Source organism: Montipora capricornis, chromosome 6 (genome assembly GCF_036669925.1).
Source record: "Montipora capricornis isolate CH-2021 chromosome 6, ASM3666992v2, whole genome shotgun sequence".
NCBI lineage: Eukaryota > Metazoa > Cnidaria > Anthozoa > Scleractinia > Acroporidae > Montipora > Montipora capricornis.
Window position 1 is genome coordinate 7,469,864 of NC_090888.1, and position 20,000 is coordinate 7,489,863.

At 39.7% G+C, this 20,000-nt stretch overlaps 2 protein-coding genes across 2 annotated transcripts in view; both read left to right on the forward strand.

The window, feature by feature from the left end:
- The window catches only part of LOC138051399 (tetratricopeptide repeat protein 28-like), a 76,118-nt gene extending 57,071 nt beyond the window's left edge, over positions 1–19,047 (forward strand). Inside the window, 2 exon segments of the mRNA XM_068897588.1 lie at positions 14,266–18,276; positions 18,764–19,047. Of these exon segments, the coding sequence (XP_068753689.1) occupies positions 14,266–18,276; positions 18,764–18,783 (4,031 nt within the window). The 3' untranslated portion in view covers positions 18,784–19,047.
- Positions 1–20,000, forward strand: part of LOC138051401 (tetratricopeptide repeat protein 28-like) — a 695,954-nt gene that overhangs the window by 91,102 nt on the left and 584,852 nt on the right. The gene's annotated exons all lie outside the window — the stretch shown is intronic.

Here is a 20,000-nt window from a genome sequence, read left to right on the forward strand (position 1 = left end):
ACCTCGCTAATCTTGGCTTTCAACTCTTTGGCTAGCTCGTTTACATTGTCAAGTTTGTTGACAGGTTTCTTTCTAGCCAGTGATTGCGTTTTCTGGTGAGACGTTTGCTTAGTGACAGTACTTCTACGAGATTTATACTGTTCGAGCTTACGAAGCTTGATTGTTAAGCGTTCTGTACGTCTGTGGTGATATTTCACCAGGGCTCCTATTAGAGCCTGTTCTGGTTTTTTTCTAATCGAGCTATGTTTTTCTTAAAGTCCTCATCGGGCGTAATATTCGCCCTTACGTTGTATCTCAAAGTCTTGGGGCATGTGCCTTTCTCAAGATGACTTTGCAGATTAGCGATGCTCTGGTTAGAACTGTTTATCTTTTCTTGGATGGAGGAGCTCTGCTCTTCATCTTGGCGGGCTTTCTTTGCATCGGAGCTGCTGGCTGTTTTGGCGGACTTTTCGCGCTCGTCTCGGGAACGTTTCCTCTCCCTTTGATTGCTTTTGCTCGATATTGCTGGACGTACATCGACCGGTTGCTTGGCCTCTCGTGTCTCGATCGGTCGTTTGTTGGTCTTCTTCGAACGCTCTTGGTTAACCTGAGCTCATGGAATCTCGTTCTCTAACTCTTTGTCTTCACCGGGGTTTCTCCGCAAGAAACTGATTGGCAGTGAGTGCAGCTTTGGAGACCTTCCCAAAACACATCGAGGTCAATGAATCGAGTTCCACGGGGAATAGCTTCTTCTCTTTCGGTGGCAGCCTGTGTTATAGCACAAAAAAATTGATGGTTCCGGTAATTGCACCTCTGTGTAGTGAATATAAAATCCCAAAGCGCCCATACCCAAGTACTCCTTGTTTCTCATTTAGAGAGTGGTTCGTTTTCGTCAATACAGTTTGCAAACTCCAGTTTCCTTTTCGCAATGTAGTTTTGATATCCGCGTCTCACGTGCTCCAGATTTTTATTGGAGTTCCTTTTTCTCCGGGTTTCGTGAAGCGCCCATTTGCACTTCGCTTTACGTGGTTAAAGGGAAAGGGAGAATGACTCTGACTGGTAAGTGATGACGGTGAATTACCTCCTTCTTTATGGTTCAAGTTAACCGCGGCGAAACTTATTGATCCAAACACTGAGTACACGTACGGAAACTTAAGGTGATATTTACGATAATTAGATTCACGCTTTCGATAATTCGCACTTTCTGTCGAACATACACTTGCTAGCAACACACAAAATTTCTAGAAGCTCGAAATTCAAGTGTTTTCGTTTGCATGGGATGCTGTATCCCATGCAAACGAAAACACTTGCATTTCGAGCTTCCCGCAATTTAGTAAACTTTAACCGGACGATATTACGGAAAAGGGAAGCCATCTTTGTTTTTATTTTTTGCGTGGACTTCGCGTGGATTTAATACCTCGCGCCATACTAGTGCCCAGCTTGCGCGCGGTCTCAAAACTCTAGGGAGCCACCTTAAGCCAAGTTGAGTCTCCTTACTTCACAAATTGACTCGAAGGTGTGAAAATGTGAATTCTACATGTATGTAAGTCGTTCCTCATTTTGAAGACAATAAGGCATCAAATCAAATGCCATTCGCTTCAAGTTAACGCTTACCTTTTACTTGAGTTGCTGTAAGCATTTCCTTGCCTGGATCAGCATTTAAAGAGTAAAACTATCAAAAAAATCGTCACCACAAAAGCGTGATCATAGATGAAACGTTTGAATACAACCGCGCAAAACCTGTAAGAGCTGGACTGGTTACTGCTGACCAGGGCAGAAAGAGACCGGGCGGTGAAACGAGCGGGTCATAAAAAAAAAGTGTGATGCAGTAGACTGGGGTCTACTAAAAAGCCTTTTCAAACTGGCAGCAAGTGTTGAAATCGGCGACTCACTCGAAGAATTGGAAGAATTGTTTTTACAGGAAATCACAGACGAACGAGGAAAAAAATTCTTCAGATGTCCCAGAGACATAGCTGATGTTAATGTAACAAACATTTTCCCTCTGTTTTTGATTGGTCTCTCCTATAACCTATGGTCTTTAGGTAAATCCAAGTGTTTTGATTGGTGCTTTCTTGTTCGGGGCCATACAAGCCATTTCCATGGAAAAGGTTATAAGCCATGGTTTTTTTTACATTTTGTCTATATTTTCGTGAGTACTTTCACGGCTCATGCTGTGTGTTGAAGGACCCGAAAGGCAAGTCAAAATACAATATTGGAAATATTATGCACTTACTAACCGAGCTGGAGGGCCATACTGGGGAATAATGGTTGAACGCTGTGGAACTAAAGATAGAGCGCAGCGAGGTCCATACAAAAATAACCAAGGTGCAATATTCTTCAGTATGGCTTGGGCATGCTTAGTTAGAAAGTAGTTTATCATATGGTACTTGGGCCATGGTTGTTTCTTGAATTTGTGGCTTTTCAAAAACAAAAATTACATAGCTTATGACCGCTTCCAAAGAAATTGTCGGCATAGCAAAATCCCAACCAAGAAAGAACCAATCACAATGCTTGCATTTACCTCAAAACTACTTTACCTTTGGAGGAAAAGCCGGCAGGACTAGCAACCCCCTACCCTTAGCTCAAGGTCTAGATCTGCCACTGATTACCACAATATTTTCTGTAGTTGAATGATAATTGACCTAATTATGTGCCTTACTGTGAGTACAATAGTTGTGCAAAGTTAAATTATGTCTAGAAATCAGTCATTTTCAGAGATATTATTGGCACACGATTTGGGTAAAGTGTTTTTTATTGTCATTATTGAGAGCTTACTGAACACAGGCTGACCAGAGTGCACCTCAGGCTAAATGACATACCATCATAGCTTACTATTTCGTATGAAGAGTTGTATAGTTAGTGTCAAGAGAATTTGGTAAGCCTATTTATGGTTAGCTCTCACAAGCAGAAATTGTAACATGCTATTTTCAAAACAAAATAGAAAATAGAGCTAAATATTGTTACCTCTTACCATTAATTATGTGAAAATAAGTCCTACAATCTTCTAATTTGCAAAATCAAAAAAAAAAAAGAAATGAAACTGGAAATATGAGACAAGATATTACAAAGTCATAAATGCTAGCGCCCTCATTTTTTGAAAGACCTTTACAAAAGAGTGATAAATGTATTTTTTTGGATTATAGTCTCTATAACTCAATCAATAAGACTGGAATTTTGCAGAGTAGTTAAGCATTTGAATCAAAAACCCTCTGAGGGGAGTGACGGAATGTATGGCAAAGACATCGACTTTGTGTACGAAATACAGATGACATAAAATAATGGAAACAGGCGACAAGAAACAATATCGCACCAAAACATAATGTCTTGCAAACAGAAGTTAAACAATAATTATGTTACCATTTGTGTCTGGTGCCCCAAGAAGGAGCCATATTAAATTAAAGATGAACTGTTCAAGTGAAATTAAGGTTGGCTATTTAATAGTAATACATGAAGCAGCAGTTAACCTAGCAACCTTTGTAGCTTTCTTAATTGGTGTTGATAGAAGAATCCTCCTTACAAGAAGGGGTTTCTCTCCACTAACTAAAACATTCACTAATTAGCAGGTAGTTTGAGGGGAATATTGTGTGTGAATGGTGGCTGAGTTGACAAAAGTTAGGGTTAGACTGTAGAATGAGGGGGAGAAATTTACAAAGCAAACGCTCAACCCCAAAATAAGGCTAACAAATGAAACAAATTCTGTGTGAAATTAAAAACTTTAATCACAGAAACAGTCAGATAGTACATGTATGAAAAACTGAATCACGTAGGAGGGATTAACAAATATTTGACCGTGAAAATTATTCAGCAGACGTGGCCGGCTTGGCGGTGATGTCTCCAAAAAGGCTCGTGGTGTACGAAGCCACCTAAGCAGAAACAGCCACAAGTCAAAAAGGGACCTTGCCGAGTGCTGGAATATGTACTCACTAGATGCAGATGTAGAAGTCCTTTAAAGCCTTTTACTGACACCTTGAAAACAACATGAAATAGAGAGTTACTGTATTGATATGTACTATTTGATTGAGTAAAAGGGCTAGATCGGACACACATTTTTTTTTCTTTTCTTTAAATAAGCCCTCAGACCCCCAAAAATAGATGCCTGTGATCCCTGAGTGTGAAATAGTTATGCTATATAATTTACGTTCTCTGTGTGGTGTTGCTAGTCAAGCCTAACAATAAATACAGTCATTGTTATTTTTTAAGGTATGTTCCAGGGCTCATGCTCTTAATTATTTTATTTATGTTTCACACAGTGGAACAAAATGTGATCATATTGATCAGCCACAGGTTAGCTTATTTGTTGGGGCCAAACTGCACAAAGGCAAAGAAAACAATATGGGGTTTGGGAGAGGATGGGGAGTCTTAAAACGTAGCAGTAGTGATAGGCAACAAATTGCTTTTCTTCAGGGGAGGATATTCTACAAAGAACTGGAATCATTGCTTTATCCTCAGTTGGTACAAAATATGAAGGAGTTGCCATGGAATAGTATGGCTTTTTTGCATAGTCATACCTAAGGGGGCAAGGACATGGTATTTACAATAACTTATTAGTTTTGCATTGTTTTGCTGTGATCCATTTTAAGTTTAGTCTATATATTACCTCGAGATCAAACATTTTTTGCCATGTTATGAAGTGTTCTTACACATCTGCAAATATTTAATCAGTGTTTCAAAGAATGCAAAAACCCTCTGCGAGAGTACAACAAACACATAGGCAAAACTTGCAGGAAACAAGTGAACGCTTCTAAGCGCGTAATCAAACAAACATATTTCAACTCGATGGCTCTTTAACTACGCAAATGTTTAATAAAAAGGTTTTACAGCCGGTTTATGCTCACAAATAAAGCCGTGGATGGCGTGGGAGGCAGAGAGAGAGAGAGAGAGAGAGAGATTGGGGAGAGTGAAACGAACATTTTCAAGCCGAATCAAACAATTCATCTTGGATCAAAGGTCACATTATCTTCTTTTGGTAATTTGTAAATAAAATTCAGATCTATTTCACAAAGTATTTTGGACGTTGGCAAATAGACTTCATACGTTGGCGAACAGGTCGTTGGCGAGCTGACACGTTGGCGAAACGACCGGTTACCGTTGGTCACGGTAAGCGGGACATACCTGCATTCGACACTGTCTTACTTCAGTCAAATTTAAGCAGCTTCCGACGAAAATACTTGACAGACAAAATAGTATTGAGTTTTGGGTCAAAAATATCAAAAAGGCCTTTAAATAATACACTAATGGTGGCCCAAAAATAAAGAAAGAAAACTTGATTTCTGGTTCGTCAAGAGGATATTTTTGGCAGCCGGAAACGCGGAAGGAGCGCTCGTGCAAGTCCTTCTCCGCATCGCACATTGGACCAAGAGCGGAATGCCCGTTTTACCGCCCTATGGACGCCCTATGTATAAGCGCCCTGCTGCTGACTGCTGACCAAAACGAAAAGGACCCACTAGTTCCCGATCCTGTCTCTCACGTGTTATCCAAGATGGAGGAGGATGACAATCTTTCTACGGAGCAAGATTCGAAAGATACTGGAGTTCATTGAAAGGATTAAGTGCTGACTTGGAGTGTGTAATTTGCGAGATTAATGCATCATGTTCCTTGGAATAAGGCCGATTATGAGACTCAGAGAGCATCAAACAAGGTAATCCGTTGACTGGTTTTTCTCACAACCTATTGAATACATCGGAATAAAAGCTTTCTTTTTCATTTCTCCATGTACAGAGTGCTTTTATGTTCAAAGTTTGGAGCCTTTAAAGGACATTGCATAAGCTAAGTAAATGTATTAACTCGAAAGATATCACATTCACATTCATAAGCTATTTCAGAGAGCTATGTGACCTTTAAATGGTATTGCAATAGTAATGGCATATGCTTTACACAGACTGAACTATGTAATGTAGCAAGTTACATAGTTATTACATAGCAAGTAAGGAGCAGTAAATAGCCTTTATATAGCTCAACATAGTTATACGATAAACTTTACAAAGCATTTACATATGTCTGGTTCTACAAGGAATTTTCTTCTTAAATTTTATACATAATAAGAAACTGCATGCTAAACATTTCTTAAAGTTTTTATCTGAAAAGAGTTCAATTTATAGAATAGAAACTGTAATAAACTAAAAATTTGTTTCATTTGAGAAATGTTAAAATTGTTAACAAGCTGTAGACTATTGCTAGTTTATTTCCAGTTTCCTGCAAGAAATGAAGACTCGAAAAAACTGTCATTTTCTGGCAGCACCTGATAGATGTATGAAATTAAATCTATTTACAGCTTTTGAAAGAACCCAAAACTTGCAAAAACTGGAAAACAATTTCTGGAATAAAAGCTGGAATTTGACTCTGGAATAAGGCTGTCACATTTTAGAAATTTCCAGAAATTTCCAGAACTTAAGAGAAAGCTTGAAATTCATTTTGCAAGGGGTCAGTGCCAAATTTGTGCGAGATTCGACCGTCAAAAAGCATCTTGGTACATGGCTTTCTCAAACGAGACTATAATCACCGGAATAAGCAATGTTTCCGCTGCAATTAAATTCAATAAAATTTTTGGGTAAATGAAACGGAAGATTTTTGAGGCCCAATTTCAACATGCTGTTTGTCAACAAAAGTCGACCTTTGACCACCAAAGCAGAGGCGAGGTATATTGAAATCACACATGCTAATCTCGATTTATTCACTAAACAATTCGAGACTCTAGGTTTACTGACACAATACAACATGAATTGACTGGAACTACTGTAGGTCAAGGGGAACGTGTCGTTGAAATTTAACTGTCTTGGTTTAAGAGTAACATATCCGGTAATTAAAATAACTGACCTAAAAATTTGCATACTAGCAAGATTCATTCCATTCCATATTTTTGCGCAAACGAGTTTCCTTAATTCACTTTGTGAACATACTGTCAAAACAAACAAAGAAAGGTATCCCCCTTTATGTAAGCATACGCTTCTTGGATTTTCCTCGAAGCCCTCAAACAACCATTGAACCAGTCGAACGCTTCATGACTTTCGTGAGTTGTGCCGTGATTGTGTCGTCAGAGCTGTCACACAAGAGATTAGGACAAAGCACACAGACCATTATGACTGCATGCGGTTCTATTCTGAGTTTGTTGGGGGAATTTGTGGTCCAAGTTCTGACAATCCAGCAAACGTTCAATGCGTAATAAAAGCAAAATGTGATAACGACATCAAGGCACACATGAGAAGTTATTAAGGTGTTGGATTCTTCTCTGGATACAGAGGCTGGGCTTTTGCTTGCACGTGTGGATGAGCTTTAAACTAAATCACTTAAATTAAGATATTGAGCAGAAAATCTCTTTGCGAAATCTACCTATTACAGACTTAATGTCAAAACCTGGCCACAAGAAATGGACCCTAAAAACACTGCTGCCACAGTGCTGCCGCAGTCGTGTTGTTGAATATATCTCGTTCTTTAATGCATGAGGTAAGCACTGCGGCACTGCGGCACTAGCCACTCTACTCAGCTCAAATTAACCGTAAGTCGACTAAGGCACTACAGCACCAGCCATTCTACTGAATTCACTCTATCCGACACAAACTTCGCGAAAACCAATTTCGTTCAGTTTGGCACTGCGGCTAGCGTCGCGAACGTAAATGCTCCTTATTGGACGTGTATTCAGCAATCCCTCAAATTGCTAAAATCGAGAAAGCAAGATATGTAAGACAATGTAATCATTTATCGTACGAGACTGCGAGCACTCACTTTTCCAGTTGTCCCTGAAGCGAGTACATTGATCAGTGCAGCCGGATTGTATCACTGCCCGTGAAACTAACGGTTATTATTTTCTTATTAATTGCTTTTAAAAGGTGTTTTTGAGATAGATGATATAATTTTTGGGTACGACGATTTGCCCACGGCATCGTGATCGATTTGGAATCCGATGGAGATGTAATAAGAAAAATTGCGCCTGCCCACATGAATGGGCATCACACATGGCAGTGAAAGGGGAGCGCGGATTAACCTTTGCTCAGTTTTAAAAACTTGACTTGCGCTTGACTTGCTGTTCTAGCGAAATTTCAACTATTTATAACTGAAGTTGTAGCACAGTGGCCAAGTTACCATGAAAACAAAATAGCCACTGAAAAACACGCTATATTTTATCTTTAAACGCGAATATCTCAAAAACGAACTCGGTGACTCCCATTTTTTATTGCTGGAGAGTAATTGGCACGCTAAGACAAAACTCATTGCAAAGTTTAAAAAAATTCTTTGCAGCAGATTCATAGCCACCTTCACAATTGGGAAATTTTAACGTGGTTCTGAATCCGCTCAGATTTTTTTTTAACTTTGCAAAGAGTTTCATCTTAGCCTGCTAATCGCTTTTCAGCAATAAAAATTGGGGGACACTTGAGATACTAAGTGCTTAAACACAAAATATAGGGCGTTTTTAGATGGCTCTTCTGTTGCCATGGTAATTTATTACGTCACAGTAACATGTGCATCTTTAACAATTATTTAACGATTATCGGCAGCGTTTCATGTGGTACCATAACATTGTCGTTAAGAGAAACAGTTCTATAGAGTTAGTCCATCTAATGAGACATTCCCTCAAAAATGGTTGAAGCTGGTTTGAGCCACCTTGACACGCACGCGCTAGTTTCTGGATAGTTTATACAACAATGTTTTCGACACATACAACGGAATTAGCATGCTTGTGGTCAATATAATTCTCTAAAACCAGCAGACCACCACACCAGGTATGTCTTGTAGGTTGGAAAGGATTTTTTGTTCGTTAAAGTTCAGAGAGAGAGAGAGAGCGCAATTTATTCATAATCTAGGTGCAAGTTTCATTCAGAAAATGTGATTAAAATATTTTTTCAAGAAAAACAAAAAAATTGCGCAAGGTGGCTGTACGGGTGTGAGGGTGCATATATTTGTTATTTTGCTTATTATTATTTTTATTATTATTATATTTATGTAATAATATTATATAAATTATACATAATACTAGTATAATATTATATACTATAATAAAGTTTCTATATAACGCCCGCTCTCATTGGTTTAAACAGCGTGCTTTATGAAAGCACAAAGCACGGAACAAACGAAAACTCACGCCATCATCTGCAGAAAAGGCAGATAAATTTTCGAATTTTTCCTTGGGTATTATTGAACAGTTTGTTTTCCAATTGTCATATCGGAAACGTGCAGGTTTTCATGGGCAACAATTCGGCCGGTTTTCACTGAACATAATTATTTAGATCCTCTTTTTTGCTCTTTTTTACGGACTGAAACATAGAGGCACTTGTTTTTCCATAAATTCGAATTTTGTGTGATTTCGGTCAAGCCACTTTCCAGTTGATTGATGTTTTGACAAGCCTTTGTTTCATTGACCAATCAAATAATTTTAAACATTCTTACAAGCGCTCTGATCGGTCCAAATTAGCGTGCTTTATCAGAGTATAAAGCACTGTGCTGACGACACCTCAGTTCGCCACAAGCAGCGCGCGCTTTGAAAATAAAGTAGAATTTTTGAAGAAAATTACTTGTTCTTTATCATAAAACAAATAAAGAAGCCTTGACTGTGCTCTGTTCTGTTGTAAAGCACTTAGGAAGCGGCTAGAGCACTCGCCTTTTGGCTCGTGTTTCCCCCTACACTTCTTTCGTGCTCTAGCCGGTTCCTGCGTGCTTTACAACAGAACAGAGGACAGTCAAGGCCTCTTTATTTGTTAAATACATGTTATTATTATAATTTATATACTACTACTACTACTACTACTACTACTACTACTACTATTAATATTTTTATTATCCTCCGTACATATGCATTGTAATATAATTTTCTAGTGGGCTGAAATCTTGACCAATGCGCCGGTATATATGATTTCACATAAGCTACAAGTATATTATCCTTTAGAGCCCTCCAACTGTTTCAGTCACATGGTCGGACTTATTCAACGGCAGAATTACTGTGAGGCACATCGTATGGTTTATATTCTGCTGTTCAGTGTCCGTCACGAAGTAGTCATGTCAGTGACTGAGTCAGTCGCAAATGGTAACTGTCTCAGTCTGGGTTTCTTACGTTTACTCGTTGTGATCTGAGAAATTAAACTGAGATCTCCAGTTGTGGGTTTGTCACCTTTGTTGCAACTTGTAACGTTTATTACTGAATCCGTACGTTACATTAGTGACTACGTACGAATTCAGTGAATAGCAGAATGTAATCCCTACAATTTGCCTTACAGTCACTCTTGCTGTTTTCAACTGAATAAGTCCGGCCATGTGACTGATCAGTTGGAAGGTTCTCGGGGCTAAAGATAATTAGCTCATACTAATTAAATCAATTGTTAAATCGTATATATGCATTGGTAAAGGTTTTAGCCATTTTATGTAGTAATATTTCAAAAACGAGTGCGAGTGTTTCATCGGGGTTTTAAACACTGAAAACTGATGAAAGCACGAGGCCACAGGCCGAGTGCTTTTATCGTTTTTGAGTGTTTTAAACCCCGATGAAACACGAAGCACGAGTTTTTCAAATCACTTCTCCAACAAAAGAAAATTAGTTTAAATTATCATTTGAGTAAGTTTTCTCAGTTCAACTATTATATTTGAGATGTGAAATGTGCATGATCCTATCACCTAATTGCTGCGCTGTGACAATTTTTGAATATTCATCAACTGATGTCACGTTGTTACCTAGCTGTTTGTCAGTTCTGAGCGAACACGTTGCTTCGCGAAGCAAATGACAGAGTGCAGATTTAGACCTCTTAAAACTAGCGAAGAAGAGGAAAAGTGTGCGGCCAGCGCTATTCCGAGGTAACGTGTGCTTCTAGTCTGATAAAATTTCTAACGTCAGTGCCATTTTAGGTCGGAAGTGTACAGCAAGGTTGAAACTGAACCGTAACACGAGGTCGCCACCATTGAGCGAGAATTTAAATTTAGAAAAAGAATGGCCTTTTCTGTTTTGGGTAGTTTACTAACTGTACTGTTATATTCAGTGTTAGCAGCAAATAATTTAGGTTTAAAGTTTGTTTCGTAAAATGTGTGATTTAATAAAGTTTTTTATCGCCACGTGTTTTTGATGCCTCATCGATATGCAGATCAAGAAAATTTGCATCCGTGTTTTCAACTCGTTTTTCATTGGGTTTCTAAACCCATCTACCTGACCAGAATACGTTGCTCTGGTTGGGTAAGAGCTGTATGAATAATTAATGCATTTGAGAATGGAATATAACAAACTTTTAATTTTCCCTAACAGTCAGTATCAGTTAAAGTGTACGAGCAGTAGGAAATAAATTACAATGCATATGTGTGAGGCTTGTAAACTGTACGGATTCAATAATAATCGTGACAAGGTATTAATTAAAGAAAATCTCAGTTGGCAAGGTCTCATTCAACAACGCTTAAATGCAACATAGCTGAGCACGAAGTGACAACTGGAGATCTTTTTAGTTTTTCTGAGCTCGAGTTTCAGTTAGAAGACCTAACTGACATTTTCGACTGAATCAGTCATTGACATGATCACTCAATGACGGATAACAGCAGAGGAAAATCTCTACGATTTGCCTCACAGTAACTTTCGCTGCTCTCAACTGAATAAGTCGGGTTGTGTGACTGAATCAGTTGGAAGGCTCTCCGGGTATAAATCGGCGTCTCAGTTACCGTGACTAACTGTACGAAATCAGTCAACTGATTCACTTTAGTAGGGAACGAGAGCAACAAGGTGAAAAAGAAATTTCTGTTAATAAGGTTTATAGAACAATGCTCTCAGCAAATAGGACAAGCCGGCAATGGACACCTTTTCATTTCTCTGCTCTCGAGTTAGAAGATCCAACTGAATCAGCCGATTACCATTAATTTACAACTGAATCAGTTATTGACATGAATAGCGCCGGATAATAGCGGAAGACCATCCCTACGATTTTCCTCGCACTCGCAGTAACTTTTGCTGTTCTCCGGATCAACTGAATAAGTCAGGTTGTGTGACTGAATCAGTTGGAAGGCTCTCTGGGCAATCAAGCTTTCCGCATACGAAATCAGTTAACTGAACAAGTCCACGAGACTTGACGCAGTTATCAGTGAGATAACTTTATGGTATATGGACCTATATGCAAAGAGATATATATGCATCACTGTTCATATGCTTTTGGAACTAAGGCGGACATCAGTGAATAAGCAAAGGAAAACAATCCGTCACGCCAATTTAAACGACACCAACACGAGCGCAAATGTCACGGGCACGTGTCTACAATGTAATTCAATTCGCAATCGCAATAATTGAATTTACCAGAGAAGGATTCAAAGCTTTTTTTCTCCTTGTTCTTTTATTTTTCCTTTCTAGTTCCCCGCTAAAGCAAGGCTTCCAAGGCAAATAATTACTTACAGAATGTAAAAAAAAATTTGACTTCGACTTGGCAACAGCTATGGATTGAATTGCCGATATATGATCTGTAATTAGATTTATTTGAGCGCTAAGACACGGCAAGAAAGCAGTCAATGTTTCTCATTACAAAGGTTCTAAGGGGCGTGCAATTCATCGCAAGAGCTCGTATATTAAGGGCTTAATAAGTGTTTGTTTTATTGGGATCAAATCCAGATCTGCCTGCAAATGCCAACATTCATCCACAACGGGTGAAGTAAGTACATGTAATTGCTGTTTTTCCTTTAATTATCCGTGCGGTGTGTAAAAATTATAAGTAATGCGGATTTCTCAAAAAATAGCATGCCTTGACTGAGTTTTGGCTGCTAAGGAACAAGTTCCTATTTGTTCCCATAAATTAAACAGTGATTTAGCAGTCGGTATGAAAATTGTCTCCTTGAAGGTCACGAACAGTTTCAATATTGACCGGTTACCACCTAACAAGGAGAACCCTGGAACGTGGTTGCTTTTCATTGGCTGCGACAAAACTGCTTCAGTTGTGGTTTGACATGAGCCAGACAACTTGTCATCACAAAAATTACGATTGGCGGAAACGGTATGAAACAGTCGACTGATTCAGTACTGATAAGCCACCACTTGATATTTGATTCCTATTGGTTAAAACTGTACTGAATCAAACATTCCAGTTTGTAATTTTGCATTCCAGTTTGGTTTTAGCCGGTGTTAAGGGTTAATCCGCGCTCCCTTTTACTGCCATGTGTGATTCCCATTCATGTGGGCAGGCGCAATTTTTCTTATTACATCTCCATCGGATTCCAAATCGATCACGATGCCGTGGGCAAATCGCTGTACCCAAATCTCAAACCTGATTCGATAGGCAAGGGGAAGCCAATGAAGTTCGTAGAGAGCTAGTATAGTAAATGGTTAGAACCAAATGAAAATGAACAGCATATTTAAGACTCCATTGGCAGTATGGTGTCTAAGTGCCTACCCACGTGTACGCATTGCGTACCTACTTTTTTAAACAACGCCAAGAAATACGAAAACACAATAGTTTCAATGCCCTGACTACAGGATGCTAAACTAGCACAGCAAGAGTAATTGAGTAGTGAAGGAATAACTATTTTAAGCCAAATTTTCGAAAGAAAATGCCTTTCTTCATCAGGGTTTCCCAAGGAATGATTTTGGCTTATGGAGAAAGAGAGGGACAGGCATAATTTGAATGGCCGGATTATGCATCTCTAGTATAAAAACGGCCAATTCTGTCCTGACGGACGAGCAGCCTTTCTCAATGGAAACGTGTGAGCAGTTCAATTAGCTCATTCAAAGTCCCTGGATCAAAATACATGGAGTAACCAGGCATCCAGACAAAAAAAAATTGTGACAAAATAACAAGCAATTCCGACATTGGATAGATTTAGACAAGAAATGAAAAATTATGAGTTTGACGTCAATTACAGAAAATTGAATATTACACTCTTAATGACATACCCTCCTGTCAGCTACATACCGGCAGCAAATTTCCTGCCAGCCAACCATATCTTAGGAACTTTTAATTAGCTTTCGATAAGAAAGATGAAATGGGATGCCATCATTTTCCTATAGGCTGTTTTTCCCTCATTTACATAATAGAATTTCTATTTTTAATGTTCCGTGATTTTATTTTATAAAATGCTCTTAGTCTGTTAAATGCCCAAGTATTTATTCTGTAACAACTGTCTCCATTAGCCAAAATCATTCCTTGAGAAACCCTGATGAAGAAAGGCATTTTTCTTTCGAAATACTGGCTTAAGATAGTTATTCCTTCATTGTACTCTGAACATTCAACCTATTGTGTTTTCGTTCATTTATCTTCTAGGTGCACCCCAGAATTCTGAGAAAAACTTCCTGGTTTTGATTATCAGCAATGGTGGATAAAAAGTTGGACCTATTGGAGCGGCATATGCAAGAGCTTAGCGTTGCAAGAAAGGAGAAAGACAGAGAAGGCGAGGGTTTGGCTTATTTCAATCTTGGTAGATACTATCAGGGCACAGCTGACTTTAATCAGGCCATAACAAATTACACAGAAGCATTAGCCATTTTTAAGGAAGTGGGTTTCAGGGCCGGAGAAGGAGCAGCCTATGGCAATCTCGGCAACGCTTATCAAAGTCTTGGTAACTTCAAGCAAGCCATAGAGTACCACCATCAACATCTTAGTATTGCAAAAGAGGTAGGGGACAGGGCCGGAGAAGGAAAAGCTTATTGCAATCTCGGCAACGCTTATCAAAGTCTTGGTAACTTCAAGCAAGCCATAGAGTACCACCATCAACATCTTAGTATTGCAAAAGAGGTAGGGGACAGGGCCGGAGAAGGAAAAGCCTATGGCAATCTCGGCAACGCTTATCAAAGTCTTGGTAATTTCAAGCAAGCCATAGAGTACCACCATCAAGATCTTAGTATTGCAAAAGAGGTAGGGGACAGGGCCGGAGAAGGAAGAGCCTATGCCAATCTCGGCAACGCTTATCAAAGTCTTGGTAATTTCAAGCAAGCCATAGAGTACCACCATCAACATCTTAGTATTGCAAAAGAGGTAGGGGACAGGGCCGGAGAAGGAGGAACATATGGCAGTAGGGGCAACGCGTATGGAAGACTGGGGAACTTCAAGCAAGCCATAGAATACCACCATCAACATCTTAGTATTGCAAAAGAGGTAGGGGACAGGGCCGGAGAAGGAATATCTTATTGCAATCTCGGCAACGCTTATCAAAATCTTGGTAACTTCAAGCAAGCCATAGAGTACCACCATCAACATCTTAGTATTGCCAAAGAGGTAGGGGACAGGGCCGGAGAAGGAAGAGCTTATTGCAATCTCGGCAATGCTTATCAAAGTCTTGGTAATCTCAAGCAAGCCATAGAGTACCACCATCAACGTCTTAGTGTTGCAAAAGAGGTAGGGGCCAGGGCCGGAGAAGGAGCAGCCTATTGCAATCTCGGCAATGCTTATCAAAGTCTTGGTAACTTCAAGCAAGCCATAGAGTACCACCATCAACATCTTAGTGTTGCAAAAGATGTAGGGGACAGGGCCGGAGAATTAATATCTTATTGCAATCTCGGCAACGCTTATCGAAGTCTTGGTAATTTCAAGCAAGCCATAGAGTACCACCATCAACATCTTAGTATTGCAAAAGAGGTAGGGGACAGGGCCGGAGAAGGAAAAGTCTATTGCAATCTCGGCAACGCTTATCAAAGTCTTGGTAACTTCAAGCAAGCCATAGAGTACCACCATCAAGATCTTAGTATTGCAAAAGAGGTAGGGGACAGGGCCGGAGAAGGAATATCTTATTGCAATCTCGGCAACGCTTATCAAAATCTTGGTAACTTCAAGCAAGCCATAGAGTACCACCATCAACATCTTAGTATTGCAAAAGAGGTAGGGGACAGGGCCGGAGAAGGAATATCTTATTGCAATCTCGGCAACGCTTATCAAAATCTTGGTAACTTCAAGCAAGCCATAGAGTACCACCATCAACATCTTAGTATTGCAAAAGAGGTAGGGGTCAGGGCCGGAGAAGGAAAATCTTATTGCAATCTTGGCAACGCTTATCGAAGTCTCGGTAATTTCAAGCAAGCCATAGAGTACCACCATCAAGATCTTACTATTGCAAAAGAGGTAGGGGACAGGGCCGGAGAAGGAGCAGCCTATGGCAATCTTGGCAACGCTTATCAAAGTCTTGGTAACTTCAAGCAAGCCATAGAGTACCACCATCAACATCTTAGTATTGCAAAAGAGGTAGGGGACAGGGCCGGAGAAGGAAAAGCTTATTGTAATCTTGGAAACGCTTATCAAAGTCTTGGTAACTTCAAGCAAGCCATAGAGTACCACCATCAAGATCTTAGTATTGCAAAAGAGGTAGGGAACAGGGCCGGAGAAGGAATATCTTATTGCAATCTCGGCAACGCTTATCAAAATCTTGGTAACTTCAAGCAAGCCATAGAGTACCACCATCAACATCTTAGTATTGCAAAAGAGGTAGGGGACAGGGCCGGAGAAGGAATATCTTATTGCAATCTCGGCAACGCTTATCAAAATCTTGGTAACTTCAAGCAAGCCATAGAGTACCACCATCAACATCTTAGTATTGCAAAAGAGGTAGGGGACAGGGCCGGAGAAGGAAAATCTTATTGCAATCTCGGCAACGCTTATCAAAATCTTGGTAACTTCAAGCAATGCAGAGAGTACCACCAACCACATCTTAGTAATGCAAAAGAGGTAGGGGACAGCGCCGGAGAAGGAGCAGCCGATGGCAATCTCGGCAGGGCTTATCAATATCTTGGTAACTTCAAGCAAGCCATAGAGTACCACCATCAACATCTTAGTATTGCAAAAGAGGTAGGGGACAGGGCCGGAGAAGGAATATCTTATTGCAATATCGGCAACGCTTATCAAAGTCTTGGTAACTTCAAGCAAGCCATAGAGTACCACCATCGACATCTTAATATTTGCAAGGAAACGGAGAACTCACTAGGGCTGGCAAACGCATTTTATCATATTGGTCTTGTTCATGAATTTGTTGGCTCTTTGAGCGAAGATCTTAATTACTATCGTCTAAGCATTCATTATTTTGATGAAACAAGGCGGCTTCTTCAGGGAGAGGATACATGGAAAATTAGCTTTCGTGACAAAAATAAGGCTGCCTACACCGCTCTGTGGAGAGCACTCTTGAAGCATGGAGAGGTTGATGAGGCTTTGTATGCTGCTGAGCAAGGACGAGCACAGGCTTTGGCAGACATTTTGAAGATGCAATACGGCGTTGATGAGAAACCTACGATGAAGGTAACTACCCCTTTGGTTATGAAAGATCTACCTTCACAAACTGTTTTCACAGCACTTGAAGGGAACACGATCAGCTTCTGGTTGCTAAGAGATGATATCGGGATAAATTTTAGACAAAAGAAAATCGAAAATGGAACTGCTAAGTCTCTGATGAAAAGTACTTTTGAACAGATCAATGCAGGGGCCGTTGTACGATGCGAGAATCGTTCACTTGAAAGACAACGCAGCGACTTCTCGAGCATTAGGGAAGGTGCTGAAGAAACCGTTCAGTGCTTGAGCTTCTCTGTCCACTCTTTGCAGCCCTTGTATGATATCTTAGTCAGTCCTGTCTCAGACTTGCTCCAGGGTGATGACTTAGTGTTTGTTCCTGATGGACACTTTTGCTTGGCTCCTTTTTCTGCATTGAATGACTCGGTCAGGATTCGTGCAATTCCCTCGCTGACTGCTTTAATATTGATCACTATTGCACCTGACAACTTCCAAAGTAAGAATGAAGCGCTGCTTGTAGGGGATCCGTGCTTGAGTGAAGTCACTTATGGCACTGGTAAACCCATGTATGAACAGCTGCCGTGTGCGAAAAAAGAGGTGGATATAATTGGAGAACTTCTGCAGACCGTGCCTCTTACAGGAAAAAATGCAACAAAAGCTGAGGTGCTGAACAGAATGAAGTCAGTTGCTTTAATCCACATTGCTGCACATGGAGACAGCGAATTTGGAGAAGTTGCTTTGGCCCCAAATCCCAAACGCACATCCAAGATCCCCGAAGAGAAAGATTACATGTTATCGTTGAGCGACGTTCAAACAGTTCGCCTCCAGGCAAGACTGGTTGTGCTTAGTTGCTGTCATAGTGGCCAGGGAGAGGTAAAATCTGAGGGTATTGTGGGAATAGCCAGGGCTTTCCTGTGTGCTGGTGCCCGGTCTGTTCTGGTGTCACTCTGGGCAATCGACGATGAAGCGACCTGGATGTTCATGGAGAGTTTCTACCAACACTTGGCAGATAGAAAAAGTGCAAGTACAGCTCTTCACCATGCCATGAAATCTCTTCAGGAGACAAAGAATTATTCGGCCATAAAATACTGGGCACCATTTGTGCTAATTGGCGATGATGTCACCTTTGAATTTGGGGAGCTCAAACAAGAAAAGAATGGTAAGTGCTATTTAAATATAACTTTAATGACTGAATCGCTATACTTTGTACATGTTTTTAATCAGGAAGTTGTTGAAAGGAGCAGGTACGTTCCTCACAGAGAAATGGCTTTATAAACGGTTGCCAGAGTGGATATTTTTACTCGAGCTGCTTTGGCTAATACCTGAATTAAATAATGTCTGCATTCACCGAGTCACTTCAGCTTCCTGCAGATATCTAGCTGTTTGAGCCCGTGTTATGATGGAGTGACTGTGAAACTGATCAGTGATTGTTGATTGTTTATGTCAAGTGAAGTGAGTTATTGAGGTCTTCAAGTCTACATGTCAAAGTAACAGTTAATAAGAATTGTTGCTATTAACTTTAGCACAAACAGTTAAATAAATGAACTAAGACAATTGTTGTATTATTTACTTGTCAATCAGAACGAATTTCATAATTGCCATTTAACCCACTACTTGTTTCTTTCTTCCTGGTTTTGTTTTTTCAGAAACGATGTCCAAAACGTGAGAAACTTACTTGGACTGTGATACGTCGCTATGTTATTTTCCTTTCTTGGATTACATGAGTTATTGAAAAAAAATTCAATCATTGATATCTCAGTAGCAGTCACACACAAGATATCATGCCAATTATAGTTAAAGTACCATGAGATTTCAGTAGTATTAAGATACTGCCCAAGTCCTTACATTTGTGCCTTGTTTTGTAAGCATCTATACCAGGATAAGTTAATCACTTGATAGAAATCAGGGGTTTGTTTCCATAACTGAGGATCTAGCCGTTACGTTATTTTGGCCCTTGATAATAACTCGAAGCTTTTGCGATATGTTTCTTGGGTGACAAAAATACTATTTACCTTGCTATACCAACTTTCCATTTACAATATCATTAAGTGACAATCTCGAGGAATGTGTATTTTCTGTGTTTCTATAAGGTTGGCCAAAGCTAAATGAGCAAATTAATTGTTTTGGGAGGCAAATGTCTATAAGCTTAAACAACCCAGCAAAGTAGAAATGTTTGGAAATTACAACAATTTTAACGTAGCATTCACACTTAAATGATATGGCAATTCCTGGAACAAAACGCTTTATTCCCAAAGGGTTTAAATCGGGCACAACATTGAGTTTGCCAATTTGTTTATTGTTTATTTTCCCACAAAACTTGGTTCAAAAACAGACACTTTTCTGATGCTGATGAGGACTAGGACAATTGGGGTAAATCTAACTCTTGGGAGATGGACTCTTGCTAGGGCCTGGTACGTAACAAATGGAAAGTTCTTTACTTTAAAGTTGTACATGTTGATTTTGTGATATTTTGTCTCAGAGGGACTGGACCAATGCAAAATAATGCAATGAAATGGGCTTTTTGTTAAAACTTCTAGAAGGTAAAAGGGTGTGTGGGGTAAAAGTTGCCTGATCTCTTAATTAATTGTGTGCATTTTAAACCCCTGGGGAGGTGGGACTTTTCCCATGTATGCTACGCCGAATGTGACAAAATATCAAGTCCGCTAAAAATAAAACAAGTCACACCATTTATAATCAAGTTGCCAACAATTAGCATCAATTTGTTTGTTGACCAAATCAAATTCCCCGCAATTTATGTCACTTCTCTTGTTGTGCAATTCATGTATTCAAGGCACGCGCATCGAATGTCAAGCTCGATAATTTCAATTCAAGATGCTTGTTTTATAAATCAAGAAGGGAGAGAATAGCTTTTGATCAATTCTA